We start from the raw sequence: 21,440 nt of genomic DNA, 5'->3' as shown, positions 1-21,440 counted from the left end.
TGGAAGGGCTGTGGGGAACACAGATCTAGTAGTGGTTTGCTGCTCTGGAATCCAAGTCTTCAATGTAGTTGTCACCCAGGGGTCCATAATGGTTTCTATTTAACAAAATTTTTCCACTGCACCCCAAACCGACCTAACCGAAGAGTAAAACGTTGTTCTATCATCTTCTTGGTTTCTTCTGTACTTCAAGTCCCTCAATATTGTGCACAAAGTTAGTATTCTTTTTTGTCTAGTTTTCCTTCGTCTTTTTTTTTTTTTTGGAAAGCATAAAGTAACTTTATTTCTGTTTTCTGCCTCTGTCAACCAGCCCTCTTAATGCGGCCTTAAACTGTCTTGTGAATTGTTCTGCTCCTTTGATCAGAGCTGGCCTAGGATACCAGAACTCAGTATTATTAACTTTCTTTGTCTTTAGTTTGACCGACAATTCTACGAGTCTGCAGGTGCTGGTTGTTTTCTTCCACGGCCTTAAGGAACAAGGGAAATGTACCATGAAGGAGACTTGAAACGCCCCGACCCAATCAGGTCTTCCTGAGGTTGCTCCAGAGCCCGGAGCTGCCCCTGCCGCCCTGGCTGCGGCTACTGCTCAGGTAAACTTTGGAGAGTTACCTGCTCTTGGAGAGGGGCCTTACCTGAGCGCCTATCTGCCAATGGTAGCTCACCTGAGGGCTCCCCGCAGCCAATCAGCGCGCAGCTCGTCCCTCAGGCTTGTACCCTTTAGTGAAAGAATTCGGCTCCTAGCGAGAAAGTTACCTGTGGCCGCCCAAGTCCGCCACTTTTCGCCCGCTCTGTGCCTCCCCTTTGCCACCGGCGAGGAGAGCCCAGCAGCACCCCGCCGCCTCCGAGCTCTTGCCACATGTGAGGGGGGCCCGCTCCTTGTCCCACCTTTCCGGCTAGGTGAGGGAGCGAGCGAGCTAGCGAGCGAGAGAGAGTGGTTGAGGGGGAACGGAAAAGCAGAATTACCTGTACCTCTGGTTCTGCCATCTCCGGCGCTCGCACACACCTTCACCTGCACAGACTTGAAAGTCCAGTTTCGCCAGAGACTGAGGCACCAGGAAAAGGGGAGAGAGTTCATTGGATCAAACATGTCACAAGAGTCGGACAAGTAAGTGGATCACACGCTGCTGCTGCCGCCGCCGCCGCCGCCGCCGCTGCTCCTACTACTCTGGGCTGATGGCAACTGGTTTGTCGTTTGGGGCTTTTATTGTGTGTTGTTGTGTTTGATTTTTTCCCCTCTTGTGTGCATCCGAACCATTTCGGATTGAGTTTCTTCCCTGATGAGGGAAAAGGATTAAAAAAAAAAGTCACAAGAATAGGAAGGTTGAAGAACTCCTTTGGGCCTTGCTCACGAAACTAGTTTTTTACTTTCCTCTAAAAATGAATATTTTCCGTTCCCTTAAAAATAATTAGACATTTGCAGAGTTTCTAGTGGTGGGACAATGGTCTTTTCCATGACTTGATAAACTCTCCCCGGCCCCTCCCTGCAAACTTTTTTGGGGGGCCTTTTTCCCCTTGAAAGTTCAGCCGAGGTTCCTCGATTTTCCTGAAGGCCCTGCCACAAAAAGAGGTTCTTTGCTTTTGTGTGAGAGCAACAAAGAGCTTTTATATCGAAGCACAAACGGCCATCTTCCCCTCACCCCGAGTGTGTGTGTGTGTGTGTACGTGTGTACACCGTGCGCGTGAGCCCGCGTGCGTGAGTGCGTGCGTGTCTCACTCCGAAGCCGCGAAAAGTTTGGGGAGCCCAGCCTTCCCCCAGGGGGTGCTGTGGATGGCGCCATCTCCTCCCCCACCTCTAAATCTCCTTCCCTCCACCTCCTCCCCTCTTCCCGCCCCCGCCCCAATTCCCTTTATGATTTCCCTATCCGCTTTGTGCCCTGGGAAAAGGGCCTTTCAAAAGTGGGACGCATTGATTCCGGACAAGAACCTGCTTCCCGGCAGTGGCTGCTGGCATTGACCCCTATTTCTCCTGGACGTCTTGTCAACACTAAATCACTGAAGTAAAGCATCTTCGCCCCACCCCCACCCCCAAATATCCCTGCAGCCAGACTCCTAACACGTAAACCTGCAGCCCAACTTAGGTCCCTGCTACTTTTTGACTATAGGTCAGGAGGCGTTAAAAAATCAGGTGCTTGTGTTTGCTCTTTTTATTCAATTATTTATTTTTTCGTGAAAGTCCCTCCTGCTTTTACAAATGGAAATCTGTTTCAGAGAGTTGGAAGACTCGAAGGAAGTGCATCAGGTGTGTTATTATCAAGGAGAACAATAAATATCCTTTAAAGCCAAGAGTTGAAATGCATGTCTGCTTCGCAGAAAGGGAATAATGAAATGGTTCTTGTGACACTGCCAGGGTGGAGGGAGTGGGTGGGGTGGGGCGGCTGCCGGGGTGGGGGTTAGGACGGCCTGTAACTAACGAAGACTGTTACTAAGAAGTCCTGGGGGCCTTCAGTTGGGTTCCAGTGCGGTCGACGGCCCAGCACACTGACTTCTGCGCTGTGCTGGTCTCAGCAGCCTCTCCCAAGCCAGCCGGCCTGTTCCCCGCCCTCTCTTCAGGCTTTGTGATGAGAGGGGGGAGGGGGAAGCTGCAAAGGAAAGGGAGCTGGGGGTTGGTGCTTGTACTTTTCATTGGCTTGGGTGGCAGCTCTCCCCTCCCCACCGCGTCCCCAACTTGGAACGATCCTCATCCAATTGGAAATGCGTCGGGGTTCTTTTTTTTTCTTTTTTTTTCTTGCTTTTGCTTTCGGTGGTAACTTTACTCCAGTGTTGTGGCCGAAGCAGAGACCTTCCTGATTGTGTCATTGAGGGGCCAAGCAGCCCAGCGCCTGGAGGCGGCCAGCTGCCCGCACCTCTTTGGAAGAATTTTGCCGGGGGCCCCACTCTTGCTTAGGGACCCTGGAGGGAGGTGAGGTTGGGCGGGAGTGCCGGGAGAGTTCCAAGGAGAGAGTTGAGAGTTTGAGCCCGCACTTTCTATGGGAATGGTGACCTCACCTCAGGACATATTCACTGTCTTGTAGTTGTAATCGTCGTCATCGACGTGATCCACAGGGATTGAATATTGATAATATCTATTAAATTTATAGCACAAATGTACTGGTCACCAAAGACAGAGTTACTTTAGCTGCAGGTAAAATGGTGGGCGTGTGATTGGTGTATATGTATAGGAATGGGCATGGCCTGAAACTAGTTCTTTCTTAGCAGCCTTTAGGGAAATACCAGTTTTGTGCAGATGAATGTAGTTTTTCCCGGATTTCAAAACTTCTTGCCTGGGATCGAAATGCCAAGTGTGTGTGTGTGTGTGTGTGTGTGTGTGTGTAAAATGTTTGCCAACATGTGGTAGGAAGGCAGATTTTGACTTCTACTGTATACCTCTGTAGTATTTTATGGTACTATAGTTCCTTTATTTGTGTGGTACGAGGACCATTTAGCTAGGCTAGCAGCTTAGTTTTGTTATTTGACATTGAGTCAGAGAAATTCCTTAATGAAAACACTTTGACTTTTATTTCAAGTTATAGTCAATCCCAGCAAGGACAGTTTGTTTACTGTTCAAAACAAATTTTGAACTTTTAACAATTCGCTTTGCGGTATGTCTTAATATTTTAATTTTCAATGGAATTCAAATCAATTCAATACAACTTTATTAAGCACATACTATGTGCAGCGTCTTTGCAGGGCCTTGGTACTGTGATAATTTCTAATTCTTTTCTGCCTGGAGAAAATCAATTGTCCAGACAAAATTGCAAGACAAACCAATAAACCATGTTATCTATCTGTGTTTCTGAACTGGAATTGTTGAGAAAAAAACTTTTCAAATCCAACAGCAAAGTGACTTTTCTCGATAATGTAATTTCTCTCTCTCTCTCTCTCTCTCTCTTTTTTTAAATGGAGAATGCTCCAAAGTAGGCCTACGTACCTTTGGGGAGAGGGGCAGTTTCAGAGATTGTACGCAAGGATCAGTTCCAGTTCTACCTTCTTCCTTCAGTAGATCTTCACTGATTTCCCAGTTAGTAGCAGGCCTTTCTCCCCTTCTCCCCTTCTCCCCTTTGACCCTCTCCCCTCCCAGATTACTATCTTAGCTGTAGAGATAGCATGGAAAGGGGGAAATGAGCATTTCTATAACTCCTACTATGTGCCAGGTACTTTTTACAAATATCTCATTTGATCCTCAGAGCAACCTTGGTAGGTAGCTGCTATTATGATCTTCATTTTACAGCTGAGGAAACTGAGACAAAGAAACCTGTTCAGGGTCACATGGTCACACACAGCCTGAGGCTGGATTTGAACTCAAGTCTTCCTGAGCCTAGGCCCAGGCCTCTTTCTAGGGGGCCACTGTTAATCTGTCTCTGATGTGGTGGATAGTATGGTGTACAGGATAGTGAACCAGTTTCTGGGGCCAGGAAGATGTGGATCAAGCCCTGTCTCTGACGTTCCTGGATACGTGACTGTCAGTGAACCATTTAACCTCTTCCTTCTCCAAATGAGTCTCTGAGGCTAAGTTGCTGAGAGGGTGCTAACCTGCCTGGGTAAAGAGGTTCCCTCATCCAGAAGTTCCCGATAAGAAATCACAGGTCCAAATTCTAGCCCTATGTACTTCTCTGTGAACCTGTTGCAACTCTAGTTGGATTAAGCTCTTTGCGAGCAGAAACTGAATCACCTTTGAAAAGCAGGTGCTTAATAAGTGCTTGTGGATTGACAAATATTTTCTCCAAACCTATGGAAATGTAGCCAGTCTTTGAATATTGCAGTAAAAAATATACAGTTAGGAAACTTGTATTGAAGTAACTTTTACCTTCTTTATGGTTATAGCCTTCAGGTTGAAACATTCTGTTTTTACACTGCAGTGCTGATGCTATCACTAATAAAACAGAATTTTGAGGACATTTTGTCTTTGTACACTTTCAAATATTTTCTACTGTCTACATAAGTTTTGTTAACCAAACTTTTATGTGGTGATTGTAGCAAGGTAGTAATTGGTTCAGAAATACTCATTAAAATTTTTAAAAATTTATTTTAAACTTAGTACTCAAATTCTAATAGATCTCTTAATTTATGTGAATGTTACCTCCAACAATACAGTTTGAAATCCGTCCATGTCCATTCATCATATTCAAATCATGTCTTTCTACTGTAAAATCTGGGGGAGGGGGAGAGGAGAATCCACCCACTGAGGTGGGGACTCTACTTAGTACTGCTCTGCCATAGGATGAACACCATTCTGCTTGACCTTCTTTGATCCATCACTCTTGCCTTGTGAGTTGTTCATTCTTTCTTCCTCATGTTCTCCGATGACATTATTTACAGAGCTTCACCCTAAATGATTCCAGCCTGGTCATGCCCACCATGCTTCTCCTTTGCCCTTTTGGTGATCCAGTTTAGTTTATAAACTGAATAAACATCAAGAGAAACAAATACATAAGTAAACCCTCCCCCCAACAAAATAAAGCAAAAAAACCAAACCCAGACCCAAACCAGCGTATGTACGTAAAACTTTCATGACTAGAAATTCTTCAATTAAAAAATAGTATTTGTTCTTGGAAGTAGCTAGTGGAATTTAGTAAATGGAAATCTGGTCTTGGAGTCAGGAAGGCCTGGATTCAGTTCCAGACAGACTCTAGCTATGTGACCTTGGGCAAGTCACTCAATTTATCAGTGCCCCAGGCAATTTTGTAAGGCCATAAATTGCAGAGCAGTTACCAATCTGCATTCATTCCGGGAGTTTACTCTTTGGGAGTTCCCTACACTAGTGGTGTCAAACTCAAATACAAACAGTGGCCATTAACCTATATGTACATAAGGATCCATGCCTGCCACATATTGACTTAGAAAACCACATATTAACAGTATTTTGTTCTATTGCATTTTTATTTATTTTGTTAAATATTTCCCAATTACATTTTAATGTGGTTGGGGTGATGTTTGATATTTTTTCCTTACACCAATGAAATAACAATTCCTCACCAAAGAATGTTTCATGTTTTACATATATGGCACATCCTTGCTTGTATTACACATCTAATCGTTCAAAGTATTTTTCTGTGTGGTTTCTTAATTTTCCTAAACACATTATTGTAAGTTTAAGGGATACAATGTAGTAGAAAGTTCTATTTGCTAGTTGAAGTAATTTTTCATTCAACAGATATTTGTTGAATACTTTTTTTTGAGGAAGGCACTGTATTGATTCTGCTTAGAATGCAGAAACACAAGGGAAGGTTCCTGCTTTCAAGAAACTTGCCATCCAGTAGAAGGGGAAGGTCTATTCTGTCTGTAAATAGCTTTAAGACATTATGTGATTCCTGAAGAGCGTCTTTTATCATTTTACTTCTCAACTATTATCTGAGTATACCACTATTTTTGCCATAAGAATGGTACAAAGTATTATAACACCATTAGTTTATATAACATTATGCTTTTTCCTCACAGGTTATAAGTAGTAGAATTACTTTTAGTCATTTGACATATTTTTATCAGCGGTAACCCAAATTACTGGTATTATCTTATCTTGATATTATTTCATGTGACATGATTTTTAGGATTTTTAAAAGTTTCTAGTCCTTAATGTAAAGAAATAAGATTTGTTTTCATTTAATTATTAGGCATCTAGGTAGAGCCTAGGTAGAGCAGTGGATAGAGTGCTAAACCTGGAATCTAGAAGATGAGCTCCAATCTGGCTTTAAACACTTCATGCATGACCTTGGATAAATCATGTAACTTTTGCCTGCCTCAGTTTCCTCATCTGTAAAATGGAAATAATACCAGCACCTACTTCACTTGTTGTGAAGATCAAATGAGATAATATTTCTTTTTTTTTTTTTCCTTTATTTATTTTTAGTTTACCACACACGGTTCTACATAGTTTTGAGTTCCAGTTTTTCTCCCCTCCCTCCCCCCTCCCTCCCCAAGACAGCATGAAGTCTCATATAACTGTCATGTATAACTTCGCATTGAATTAATTTATGCTCTAGTCAAGTCATGGAGAAGAATTTTGACCAATGGAATGAATCATGAGAAAGAAGAAACAGAACCAAAAAAACCAAAACAAACAAAAAAAAAACCCCAAAACCAAAAACAAAAGAGAAGCAGAAAAGGCGAGCATGTAGTGTGCCTCAGTCTGTATTCAAACTTCGCAGTTCTTTCTCTGAATGAAGATAGCATTCTCCATCGTGAGTCCCCTGGAGTTGTCCTTGCCCCTTTAGGTTGCTGAGAGAAGCGCAGTATGTCAGGGTTGGTCCTCACGGCATCCACATATCTGTGGCTGTGCACAACGTTCTCCTGGCTCTGCTCCGCTCACTCAGCATTATGTCGTGTAGGTTTTTCCAGGTTGTTATGAAGTCTGCATCATCCCCATTTCTTATGGCACAATAGTATTCCATCACCTTCATATACCACAGCTTGTTCAGCCATTCCCCAATTGATGGGCATCCCTTTGCTTTCCAATTCTTGGCTACCACAAAGAGAGCTGCTATAAATATTCTTGTACATATGGGTCCTTTTCCCGCTTGCGTGATTTCTTTGGGATACAACCCTAGAAGTGGTATTACTGGGTCAAAGGGTATGAACATTTCTATAGCCCTTTGGGCATAGTTCCACACCGCCCTCCAAAATGGCTGGATCAGCTCACAACTCCACCAGCAATGCAACAATGTTCCAATTTCCCCACATCCTTTCCAGCATTTATCATTCTCCTGATTTGTTATTTTAGCCAATCTGACAGGAGAGATGTGGTATCTAAGAGTTGTTTTGATTTGCATTTATGAGATAATATTTCTAAAGCACTTTGCAAATCCCAAAGTACATATGTGTTAGATATTATTGTATATAATTTTGAGATAGTAAATGTTAAAGAATTCATCACGTCTTACTCCTTTCTTCAGAATACCAAAGTAATTGTTAATGAAATTTTTATGATATCCTTTTTATAATAGAGGAATGCCATAGTCAGAAAGATACCAGATAGCATAATAATAACAATAATAATAATAATAAATAATAGCATTTATATCACACTTTCAGGTTTGCAAAGCATTTTACAAATGTGAGATCGATCAGTCCTGTCTGACTCTTCATGACCTCGTTTGGGGTTTTCTTGGCAAACATACTGGAGTGGCTTGCCTTCTCTAGCACATTTTACAGATGAGTAAACTGAGGCAAACAGATTAAGTGACTTGCTTAGGGTCACACAGCTAGTAAATGTCTGAGGCCAGCACTCTATTCACCATTGTACTACTTCCTTGCCTAAGAGTCAAGGGATTGTAAACTAATGGGTAAAGAGCAAGCCTAAATTAAATGAAATTAAAGAAAACTTTTCTGTCAGACTCATTCTATATTCCACTTAATACCAGTTTCCTTGTAGAATAGAGTCAACTACATTTCCTGCTAGCCTGAAAAAATAGATTAAAGATGGTCATTTGGAATCAGAAAGGGAACCACAGAACTTTCACCCCTCCAAACAATTCTTAACTAATTTATTCTTACCCATTTTGACCTCCATATGAATGGCTTAAGAGTTAGACCACTGTCAAATAAAACTTCCAGTGTTCTACTTCCTGCCCTAACAGTTCCATTGGTCAAATAACCAACACCAAGATAATATTTCCAAAGAGCTCCCTGCTTCCTAGAAGAAAGAAATTATATAAATAATGTGATTTGGTTAATTGCCCATATGATAGTCTCTGCACTGAAGTAAACTCACAGGAATATGAAGTAAACATCTATGTAAGACAAATACCGTATCTCTATGTAGGCGAATCTCATATTTATTGGTTCAGTCCTAACTTCTTTCCTGACCTCCAGTCTCACCTTTCTAACTGCCTTTGCACATCTCCAACTTGATTTCTTGAAGACTTAAATTTAATCTTCCCAAAATTGAACTCATTATCTCTGCCTGCCCCCAACCCTCCCCTCTTCCTGTTTTCTTTATTACTGTCAAGTAATCCTTTCAAGTCACCCAGGATTGCATCCTAGGTGTCACTCTCAACTTCCATGTCCAATTGGTTACCAAGTCCTGTCATTTCTACTTTTATAACATTCATTGAATATGCTCCCCTTCTCTTCTCTGACCCTACAACCATGTTGGTACAGGCCCTCAACACCTTATCCACATGGACTATTTCAATAGTCTTCTGGTTGATCTCCCTGCCCCAAGTCTCTCCCCATTTGAGACCATCCTCCATTTAACTGTCAAATTCATCTTCTTAAAGTGAAAGTCTGACCCTGTGACACTGCCTATTCCAGCTCCCCATTCAGTCAACTCTAGTGGTTCCCTATTGCCTCCAGGATCAAATATAATATCCTCTTTTTGGCTTTGCAAACCCTCCTTCATTTTCTAGTCTTCTTACACCTTAACCTCTCTAACCCTTTTTACTCCTCCTCCATCCTGCTATCCAATGACACTAGCCTCCTTGCTATTCTTTTCACAAGACTTCTGTTTTATGACTCTAGGAGTTTTCGTTGGCTGTGCACCATGACCAGAATTCTCTCACTTCTCATCCCTCCTTTGTGACTTCCCTTCCCTTCCTTCATATCTCAGCTAAAATCCTACCTTCTGCCAGAAACCTTTTCAGTCCTTCTTAATCTTTATGCCTTCCTCCTGAGATTATCTACAATCTATCTTATGTATAGCTTATTTATTATACACACCTCTTGGCATAGTTTACCCCCTTGAAAGTAGTGACCCTTTTGACTATTTTTTTGTATCTCCAGTGCTTAACACAGTTCTTAGCATATTATAGGTGCTCATTAAATAATTGTTGACTAACTGCAAAAATAGAAAGGAGGCTATATCACCTTAAACTGATATATGACTCACATTTATATAGAGCTCTGTAGCACACAAATTACTTTCTTGAAACAATTCCAACAAGAAGGCAATGTAAGCATTACTTCCATTTTCTAGAGAAGGAAATTGAGGCTTAAATTCTATCTCCAAATGAGGAAACTGAGAGGTTAAGTGATTTGCCCTGAGTCTTTCTTGACTGTTTCAAATGATTAAATCATAAATAACTTTTCAGAGACATGTCTAAAATTGTGTAATGGAGGTGAGGTGTACCTCTATCAGACTTTTAATTTGTGTTCACATACTCCCCAGATTGGGGCAGCTAGGTGGCACAATGGACAGCACTGGGCTAGGAATTATTAGGAAGACTCATCTTGAGTTCCAATCCAGCCTCAGACATTTGCTAGCAAGTCACTTAACCTTGTTTGCCTCAGTTTCCTCATCTGTCAAATGATCTGGAGAAGTAAATGGCAAACTACTCCACCATCTTTGCCAAGAAAACCCTAAATGGGGTCATGGAGAATCAGACTGAAAACTTAATAACACTCATCATAGTATCTCTCAAAATTGTGTCCAAATTTATACTTATATTCACCCTGAAGAAGCTTCCGTAATCCTTCTGCCCAACAGGTCATGCTAAACTGTCCCCTTCTAGAAGAGGAAGGGTCTTTCAACCAAGTAACCTGTTCCCAGAAGAGTTTCCCAAAGAACTGATTCCTGAGTGATGTCACCCGAACGTCTCAACTGCCAGGGCTGTAGCAAAGGCTCAGGCTCAAGTTTCAAGCTTGGATCTTACACATTAGAGAAAGCTGCGCTAAAGTTGGACTGCCAGCCCAGTCCTCGGCTGTCTCACATTATACAAGAAAGCTGGCTGTTCATATTTCTGGAGACTTCTATTTCATTCATCTCATCAAGATACTGTGTTGTAACACGAGGACAATGATACCATTCTCTGTCAAAAATAATCAGTGACTACCTGATGGCTGCTCCTAATTAAATGTCTCCGTGGTTTCAGCTCAATTCTTTTGCCCAGTAAGGGAACGTTGTTTGTCATTCTCTGGGCCTGTGGATAAGCATGGGTTTAAACAGGTAGGTAGGTAGGTAGGTAAGGTTCCTTTAGTACCATTCAGCCCAAGTGGGATGGCAAATGAAGAATGTTTGTAGAGGCATTCCACACATGAGTCAATGCACAGTACTTGCTGTCTACATATGGAAAGGGTTGCGGTACTAATAATAATAGCTAACATTTATATAGTGCTAAGCACAACACATATTTTATCCTTACAACAACCCTGTGAGTTAGGTGCTATTATCTCCATTTTACAGATGAATCCAGATCCAGATGGATCCAGAGGTGAAGTTTCTTGCCTAGGGTCACAAATCTAGTTTCTAAGGTAGGATTTGAATTTAGGTCTTCTTGACTCTAAGTTTAAAACTCTGCCCTTCATGTCACCGATATAAATGTATATAAAGTATATATTATAAAATATATTATATTATAAAATATAAATATAACTAATTATAATATACCACATAAACATATTTATAAATATAATGTAATATAAATAAATATGAAATAAAACTAAATAGAAAATAAGACTAAAAGAAATCTACCCTACATTTTTTGAGGGGGGTTAGAGAATACAGACAGTTGCTTTAATTCCTAGGTTTACAGTCAGCATCTATTAAGCACTTACTGTGTGCCTAGCAATAAAGCTGGGGATACAAAGTCAAAAATCAAATGATCCCTGCCCTCAAGGAGATTACGTTCTATTGTGGGAAACTTCTCAGTTTATTTAAAACATATACAAAAGATATAAGGTAATTTTACAAGGAGGGGAGGCACCAGCAATTTGAAGGATTAGAAAAGGACTTGAGTAGGACATGATAGAGCTGAGCTTTGGAGGAAGCTTAGAGATGGATCCCTTTGTTCTGGCATGTTCCTATGGAGGTATCCATAACAGGATAAAAAAAAGCAAACAAGTTTTTAGGGTACCTTTTGTGATGTCAAGCATCTGAACTAACTCTTCCCCCTCCCCCAATATTTGAGTGAAAATGTGTTGTTGTTCGTATTTGGGGTGGTGGGGAAATGGGGGGAGGAATACATTCTGTGTCTGCTGATGATTCAAAATCTATTCTCATCTCTGAATTTCACCTGAGGTACTGTGCTCTTTCTTTCCTGTTTCAGCTTTTGAGGGTGATTCATCTTAAAGACTGTTCACAAGCCAATCCTGGCTCTCTGGGCTAGGAGTTGTATGATTCAGCCAGAGATATCCAGGCTCAAAGTTGAATTTAAACTTAGGAGACATTTTCTTTTTCTCTCAATTCTGGAACAGGAAATTTAGAATTAAAGGAAGTCTTCCTAGAAAAGTAAATGGTTGTAGATACTTCCTTCCTTTTCAGGAGGATTATGGGAATCTTCCGGGTTCTAAAAACACTAGGCCCAAGTGGAGAGGAGGCTTCCATAGATTTGGCAAGCATGTCCCAGTAAGAATTCCTGAGCAAGCAGAGACAGGCTCCATAGGAATTCTAGCCACACACCCAGGAGGCCTATCTGGTTGCTTAGCAACAATAAGACCTACACTGGAGTCCCTCAGTTGGCTTCACTTTGTGGCCTAGAAGGCCTCTCCTGTCTCAGATTCCTATTGGACACACTACTCTTTCTAGAGTAGCCACAGAAGTTATCCTCAGCACTCCCCATGTGGACCTTTGTCTTGGTCTATCAGTTGTATTTTCTTCCTCACTGGAAAACTGAGCTCAGCTTTAGGATTCTTAATGAAAAAAATGAGACAAAACTGAGGTGATCTGGAACGCTGTTGGATCATAGGAAATGCCATCAAGAAGACATCTTTATATTAAAAAGAAAAAATATATTTCTACAAAAATAGAGTGGCTTTATTTGTATTCAGGAAAACCGGAAACAAACTATGTTTAACAGTTGGGGAATAGTTGAATATGGTATGGTATAATAATGTAATGGGATATCTCAGTGCCATAAAAATGACAAACATGAAGATTACAGAGAAATGGAGCAGACAAGTACACCAAATGATACAAAGAGAGGTCAGCCAAGTAAAGACAACAATGAAAGATTTCAACTATATTTTTAAAAGCAGCCAAAACAGCAGAGCTCCACAAGGATGCAGATGAATTGGGAGGGGATCACAGAGCAAATATGTCATTATTGTTCTTAATTTGTTACAGATTTTATTGTTTTTAATCTATTAATTAGGGTTAATTGTGAATGTAAAGTTTATAATAAAAACCTTTTCATTAAAAAAAAGAAAAAAAGTCAATATCGTGCATAATAACCTTTGGTGAGACTTTTTTTTTTTCCTACTAGCATTTGTGAATTAGCTAAAGATGTGGATTGTGTGCATGTTGAAGACCAGGGACAAGTAAGACTAAGAAAGTAATGTGTTCCTTTTTCCTAGCAAGGGAAAGAGGCAAAAGCTAGCCTTTTTTCCTTCTTCAAAAATGTACATTGTATTGCTATGAAGTATATAGAAAGCAGTTATTTCACAGGGCTTGCTGAATTCACAACTCTATATAAATCCTGCACATGTTGAAGGGCTCTTCAAATCTGCTGGAGTATTTTCAGAATTCTGTAGGAAGCACATTTCAGTGGATTTCTATGCATATTGGTTTGGTTGGAAAGTAGGAGTATGGAGATGGTAGTGCATTTGAATAGGCATCGAATGGAAAGCAGTTTCAGCCCATAGGGTATAAAGTGTTTTATTTTACTTTGTGATGCACATGGAAATGACCTTCGGAAGGCTGCACTTTTAAAGCAAAGTGCCTTCAAATTCATTTCCCTGGAAATGCTTCCTTTACAAGGGTGAATTTTTACTTACCTCCAGGAATAGAAAAGAAAGCCAGATGTAGGGGCTTCCCTCTATTTAAGTACTTTGTGGGATCACCCATTTAGAGCTGGAAGGTGCTTTAGAGAGCCTCTGGTCCAACTCTCTCTTTTTACGGATGAGCTGAGACTCCCAGAAGGGTGGGAACTAGCCCTAGGTTATATTAGTAGTATGTAGCAAAATAGGGACCTCTGACTCCAGACCTAGTAATTTTTCCGCTATACTATGGGACCTCCCTCAAGATTTTATCATGATTACATGCCATATTGGGAGGGAGGGGGAAGGGGAAGGAGGGGGAGAAAATTTGGAACTCAAGAACTTGTGGAACTGAGTGTTGTCAACTAAAAATAAAAATTAAAAAAAAACCCAAGATTTCATCATGAACTTTAATTGTATATTTATGGACTTGAAGTAAGGAAGAACGGTGTTCAAATCACCCTGTGACCTTGGACTCTATCTTGGACCCTCTTCTCTTGTCCCTCTGCACTATGTCACTTGGTGATCTCATCAGTTCTATGATCATCTCTAGGCTAAGTTTCAAATTCATTTTTCCAGTCCTGACCTCTCTGTTGGGCAGTTGGTGCAGTGGATAGAGTGCCAGCCCTGGAGTCAGGAAGAACTGAGTTCAAATTTGGCCTCAGACACTTACTAGCTGGATGACCCTGGACAAGTCACTTAACCCTATTTGCTTCAGTTTCCTCATCTGTCAAATGAGCTGGACAAGGAAATGGCAAACCATTCTAGTATCTTTGCCAAGAAAACCCCCAAGTGGGGTCATGAAGAGTTGGACACAATTGAAAAACGAATAAACAAGAGCAAAGACCTCTCTGTTGACTTCCAGTCTCAGGTTTCCAACTGCCTCTAGAACATCTCAAACTGGATATCCTGTAGACATCTTAAATTCAACATGTTCAAAACTAGACTCATTCCCCTCCTTCAACCTTCCCCTCCTCTTAACTTCCTTATTACTGTTAAGGGTTCCAGTCACCCAGGATTGTACCCTTGGTGACCTCCTGGACTCCTCACTCTCATGGCCCCTTCCCCCATCCCCATATCCAGTCTTTTGCCAAGGTCTATTGATTTTTACCTTCACAACATGAAACCCCCTTCTCTGACACTCTTTACCTCCCTCATCACCTGACACCTTCTAGTTTGTCTGACTGCCTCTATTTTATCCTCTTTCCAGTCCATCAGGCATTCAGTCTTCCTGAAGATCAAGTCTGACTATATCACTCCTTCCTCTCCCCCACCACCATTCAATTAACTCTAATGGCCCTCTGTTGTTCTAGGCTCAAATAGAAAATCTGTGCCCCCTACCCCTACCTTTCCAGTTTTCTTATACCTCGCACCTCTCCCCCACCCATCCCACATACTCTTTGACCTGGTGGCATTGGTGTTCTTGCTGTTCCTCAAACAGTTTTCTCCGTCTTCACTGGCTATCTGTCCTTCATGCCTGGAATGCTTTTCTTCTTCATCTCCCCAGCTTCCACTTAGCTAAAATTCCATCTTTTTTTTAGGAAGTCCTTCCCAATCTCTTTTAATTCTAGCCCCTTTCTTCCCTTGATTAGCTCCAATTTATCCTGTATATCTTGTTGGTTCATAGCTGTTTGCATGCTGTCTCCTCCATTAGACTGGGAGCCACAGGGACAGTTTTTTGCCTTTCTTTGTATCTCCAGGGCTTAGCCCAGTGCCTGGCACACAGCAGGCACTTAAATGTTTATTGATTGATTGACTTAATCTCTCTGGCCCTCAAGTTTCCTCATCTGTGAAATGAAGGGGTTGGATTCAGTGACTTCTGGTTTTATATCACAATCTTATAGGCTGTCTTAGACTCCAGAAGGGAAAAGCAAAGGTGAACCTTTGCAGTCTTGATTTTTTGGCAGTTCTTGTAACTAACCCCACTGGGTTCCCACCCCATCTGTCCCCAATTACCTGACATTCATCTCCTTCTTAGACCCTGGTCAGCCAGCAATTGCTTAGGTAGCAGTGGGGCCAGGGAGTTAACTATTCTTTAAAGTCTTGAATCAGTTCTGACTGATAAGTAACAAAAATCAGGGTTTAGATCTATGTGTTTGATATGGATGAAGAAATGTACCTGGCCTTTCTTCCCGAGTTCTGTATCAGGAGTCAGGCTGTACCTAGGGTAAGTGAGCTTGCTTTGATAACCTCATGGTTTCAGCTTGTGGCTAAAAATGCAACCCTTCTGCTTTCTCGCCTTAGCCCTCAGACCTTTTTCTCTAAAAGGTAAAGGGAATTGAGTATTTAAAAAAATATGAAAATGACACTACATAGCATGTCTTTTTTTGTAGCTGATATTTAAATTTTTTTTCTCATAACAATAAAAATCGCACATGCAATTGCAAATCTATTATGTACAACTTGTTATTCCTTTTAAATATGTAATAAAGTTATATGTAAATTTATTTCTTTTTTCCTTTTTTTCTTTCCTCCCCCCTCCTCTGCCCCAGAGAGAGCTACCATAGTAGTCTTATTAAAATAGTTTTATTAAAACAGCCATTTTGCTTGGGTAAAAATGGTTGCTATAGATGCTTTCCTTACCCCACGTGCCCTACCTTTCCTAATTCCCAATTAAAACATCTTCTTTTATGAGTTCTGTAAGTGCTATTGAAGAGTTGCTTTTTATACTTCATAGGAATGCGTGCAACATTTTCAAAGAAGCAAGAAAAAAGCGTAGCTCATTGTCTGTTTCCTGCAAGACAAGATGAATACTTAACACAAGATCAGATATATTTTCTTAATGTTTTTTTCTTTTGCCACAGGAACCTTGATCAGCAGTATCATATATAGCCTACATAATAGAATACCAGCAAGCCTTGAGTCAGCATAACATAGCAAGCCCTTCTCACACCTAAGAGTTAGGAGTTAGGAGAACTTTGGGTATTGGGCAAAGCCCTTTGTCTTGGGGATGCAATTTCCTCATTGGTAAGTGAGAGGCAGCTAGGTGGTGCAGTGGATAGAGTGCTACATCCTTGGAGTCAGGAAGACTCATCTTTCTCAGTTCAAATCTGGCCTCAGACACTTACTGGCTGTGTGACCTTGGATAAGTCACTTAACCCTGTTTGCCTCAGTTTCCTTATCTGTAAAATGAGCTGGAGAAGGAAATGGCAAGCCACTCCAGTATCTCTGCCCAGAAAACCCCAAATGGGGTCCTGAAGAGTCAGACACCACTGAAAAATGACTGAGGAGACAAGCCAGGTCAAGTTAGATGATCCATGCTATTATCCACTCCCCTTCCCTGATTTTTCATGAATTGTGAATACAGTGAAAAAGTATTGAACTTGGAATGTTCAGCTTAGACTCATGTGGTCTCAGGTCAGATCCCAGTTCTACCACTTACAGCCTCACTTAACCCCTCCTGGCCTCAGTTTCTGATCTCTAAAATAAGGGTGATAGATCAGCTTTAGGTCCCTGAGGCCCCTTTCTATCTTTATGGCTAGGTGGTACGGTGGATAGAGTGCTAGAGTTGGAGACGGGAAGTTCCAAGATACTGCCTTAGGCCCTGAGTAGCCCATGGGTGAATCACTTAACTTTCTTAAGCCTCTGTTTCCTCATCTGTAAAACAGCTTAAGAAAACAAAAAACAAAACTTAACGGCTTCTAAGATCCCTTCCAATTCTAACTCGATGAGCCCATGATTTCTATTACAGACTGAAAATCTATAACACGGCAGTATTCATGATACAATTTCCTCCAGCATTTCAGAGGAACTAAGAGGGCCAGATGGAAGTACATAAGGAAAATAGGCAACAAAATACATTGTTTAAACATAAGAGGTTCATGGGACAGGCCAGGGCTAGTTCATAGAAGAAGCAACAAAATTAGATGAAAAAGTCTGGCAAATCCTTCTCTTTGGAGAGCTCGGGAAACCTTATGCTATGCCTAAGGTTAACTCTCTTCACCTGAAAGTTGAATAGAATTTTGAAAGCTGCAAATCTTAAATGGTTGAAGGGAAGTTCTTAAAATATTTTTAATATGACATCTTTCAGAAAACCTCAGTGTCACAAGATATTACAGGATATGAGGCAAGCTGATTTTCAGAAAAGAGATTAGAAAATTCAGTGATGAAGAATAGTATCCACAGTTTCATTTGTACTGCATTAAGTTATTATGCTTCAGAATACAAGTGATCATTCATTATGGTCAGGAATAAAAATTTCCTTGTCTAGTGCAATATTGTGTTACTATTTACTTGGAGGCTAACAGATGATCTAAGAGAGTGGACTATACCCACTGAAAAGTTTTTCTTCGTAGTAGAATTTGGTACATGGCACAAAATGGCCAAGGTAGCAATTATGTTAATTGTATAGGAAGTGATTTCTTACCTTCCTTCATTGTATTCTTGATGTTAGTTTTTTAAAAAGATAATTCATTCAGCCCAGGGAGCATTTAAAATTATGGATATTCATCACAAACCAAACTAAACCCTGACTTGTTCTATTGTTCTACATTTTCTTTTAACAAGAAAAAAAAAGATTCTTGTTCCTTCCCTTTTGAAATGTGCAGTTTTGGGGTATTGCTTGATTGGCTAGGTTAAGTTCTACTATACCCATATTCTCCATATTCTATGGAGAATTATTTCTCAATTTTTTGTCTCAACTCATATGCCCTTCTATAATTTGCATAGATAGAATCCAATTTGTGAAACCAATTATTTTTCAAATTAGAATATGTGTGGGAGTTTCCAAAAACTCATAGTATTTCAAGCTGGAGAATGGCTTAGAAATAAGAGTCTGGTATTCCATTCCATTCCGTTCTACTCACTGGCCTGATATGTGCCTCAGCTACCTCTCTTGCAAAATTGACCCTGTATTTAAGTCTTTCTTCTATCTCATCATAGAGCTAATATGAAGCCCTTTTAGAAAGTGGTCTAGTTTTGCTTGGTTGTGAACTGGGAAAGGAAGATGGTTGGAAGACATGGGACAGGTTGGCCATGAAGTTTATGGAAAAATAGTTTTTATATTATGTTGGTTAATCTCTACCCTGAAGGGTGAGTAAGTGACTTAGGCAGCTATACCTATAAACTGGGGCACAAATCAAATCAGACTTGAGCTCGTGTCTTTCAGTGAAATTTTCTGGTATTTTATCATTTGATTTGTTGTAGGCATGTTGAATGGAGGTATAGTTGTATATGGGGCAGCTAGATGGTGCAATAGATAGAGTACTAGGCCTGGAGTCAGGAAGATCTGAATTCAAATGCAACTTTGGGCACTTACTAGCTTATTAGCTAGGTAAGTCACTTAACCCTGACTGCCTCAATTTCTTCATCTATAAAGTGAGCTGGAGAAGGAAATGGCAAACCATTTCACTATCTTTGCCAAGAAAACCCCAAATGAGGTCTCAAAGAGTGAACAACTAACCAACAAATCATTGTATATGTGAAATCATTTTCTCAACATATCCACAGCAAAGTACATACTAGGGGTACAAAAGCACACAATTGGAGTCCACTGAAGAGCTGGCATTGAAAATCAGCCTAGATGCTGTCCAAAATCCACAACAGAAAAAGAATCTGGGAATCAAAGAGTAAAAATTCCCTCCAGTGACAGAGATGCAAAGTAAAGACAGTCTGTAGCACCGGGTACCTACACAGCACATGGAAAGAACATTCCCTCTTTAGATGTGTGTTCAGAAGTGAAATTAATGATTTCTCTCAGTACAGAAAATTTATTCTCACTCCTTATTTCTTAAGTTAAAAAGAATCATGCAATCTAAAACCTCAGCTCTAGATTTTTTTAGAGCTTAATCTTCCTTTTATGGGTTTCAAAAGAAAATTAAACCCAGAAAAGCATTGAATATGAGGGTTGGGGTCAGTCCAGTAATTTTTCTTTTTGAGGAGAGGAGGTAAATTAAACCTGCTCTTTTCTATGTTAAGTAGATCTGGAAGCGATGGTTTTACTGAAGTCATGATGCAACGCAAATTACATTTTTTGAAATTATCTAGAAAGCTTTGGACACAGTCTTCCTACTGTTTCAAACATCCTTGTTCTTGTGGAAAAGATGGGAGAACCCAGCCAGGAGAGTTTCTTTCATCTGTCTTGATTCAGGAGAACTCTGGGATTTTCTTTTTACCTTATCCTTCCTACATAAGGCTCAGATTCCAACTTTTCCCACTGGAACAGACGTAAAGCTTCAAAAGGCACATATTAGGGCAGGAGAATAGAACTTCATCTTGGGAGATAGAAGGATTGGGATTAGGGGTAGGGGTGCATAAATTAGCATGTATATAGTGCTTTATGGTTTGCCAAATGCTTTACATACAGTTGATCCTCTGTACAACTTTGTGAAGTGGATGCTATTTTTATCCTCCTTTACAGATGAGGAAACTGAGGCAAATAGAAGTTAAGTGATTTGCCAAGAGTTATACAGCTAGTGAGTCAGGATTTGAACTCATAGCTTCCTGACTTAAAATCTAACACTATCTACTGCACACCCCCTAGTTGCCTCAGAATGCCAGTTTTCTGTTTTTCTAAGGCATCAGCTTGTACTATGAGAGAATGGTTCCTGATTCACCACACTTCTTCCTTTTCTAGTGAGAGCCATGACCTGTACTCAACATTTAACCTTCTGAATCTGTGAGGATTAAATTAGTTGATATTTGTAAAGCACGTAACACAATGCCTGGCACACAGAAGGCACTTAATAAATGCTTATTCCCTTCCTTAGGCCACCAAATAAAAAAGACCGAAGTGACAGGGACTAACAAGAATTGAGAGCCAGACCTTCTGAGCAGACTGATAATTTTTTTTAATGAATCAGAAAAATAAATACTTTCCCCCTAGTTCCTTCCCCCACCCAAAGCAAAACAAACATCCATCTTAATAAGTGAAACTAAATAATTTGGAGGAAATATAACTATCCACGTAGCTAGCCATCATTATTATTGTTGAATAATAGTTGAATTTTTGCCCTAAATAAAACAAGCAATTGATAAGCAGTATGGTGTATGGAAAGAGAATGAGCTATGGAATCAGATGACCTGGATTTAACTTCTGGCTACTTACTACCTTGGGTGACCTTGAGCAAATCATTTTAACTTCTGCAGTTTTCAGATTAGAATGTTGGGCCAGAACCCAACAAATTGATATTTAGAGTTCAAGGAATAACTTTACAGGTTCAAGTTGGGGAGGCATGGCTAGCTTTGTTTGAAAGCAGATCAAAGGATTAGTAAATTTACTAGAGTAGGAGTTAGAATAGGAAGTAGCCTTAAGGACCAACCCGGTTCATTAAGCAGATGAAGAAACTTGAGGCTCCAGGAAGTTGACTTCCTCCATGTTCACAGAGGTAGTAAAAGGCAGAGCCAAGATTGGAACTCAGGGCTCCAGACATTAAATCCATAATTCTTTCTCCTGTCCCGTGATTTGGAGGGTTTCGGTGGATCATAGTCTCAATATGAGTCAAAATGTACAATGGGAGCAAAAATAAAGCCACTCTAATGTGATCTTAGATTGCATTAAGAGTGACAAAGTGTTCAGAACAAAAGAGATGGTAGGCTTGTTTCACTCTGCCCTGGTCAAACCACACCTAGAGAATTGTGTTCTGTTCTGGCTGCCACATCTTGGGACGGACATTACTAACCGGGAAAGTGTCCAGAGAGAGGCAACCAGAGTGGGGAAAAGTCTCAGTACCATCTCATATGAGGGTCATTTGAAAGATGTGGAATATTTAGACTGAAGGAGAGAAGAGTTACACAGTAACTGTTTTAAAGTATAGATTTTACCTGGAAGAAGGATTAAGCAGAGCAAGTAATGGATAAATGTTACAGGGAGGCAGATTTTAGGGTAACATAAGGGAAAAACA

General features: G+C 40.6%; 1 protein-coding gene across 1 annotated transcript in view; it reads left to right on the top strand.

Annotated features, from left to right (window-relative positions):
• The first annotated feature begins 647 nt into the window (after window positions 1–647).
• The window catches only part of GRHL2 (grainyhead like transcription factor 2), a 224,500-nt gene continuing 203,707 nt past the window's right edge, over window positions 648–21,440 (top strand). The window contains exon 1 of the mRNA XM_036740809.1: window positions 648–1,102. Coding sequence (XP_036596704.1) covers window positions 648–1,102 — 455 coding nt within the window. The remainder of the gene's footprint in view (window positions 1,103–21,440) is intronic.

This window comes from Trichosurus vulpecula, chromosome 1 (assembly GCF_011100635.1).
Source record: "Trichosurus vulpecula isolate mTriVul1 chromosome 1, mTriVul1.pri, whole genome shotgun sequence".
NCBI classification, from domain to species: domain Eukaryota; kingdom Metazoa; phylum Chordata; class Mammalia; order Diprotodontia; family Phalangeridae; genus Trichosurus; species Trichosurus vulpecula.
Note: the sequence above shows the minus strand (reverse complement) of the source record. Positions and strands in the feature narration are given on the sequence as shown.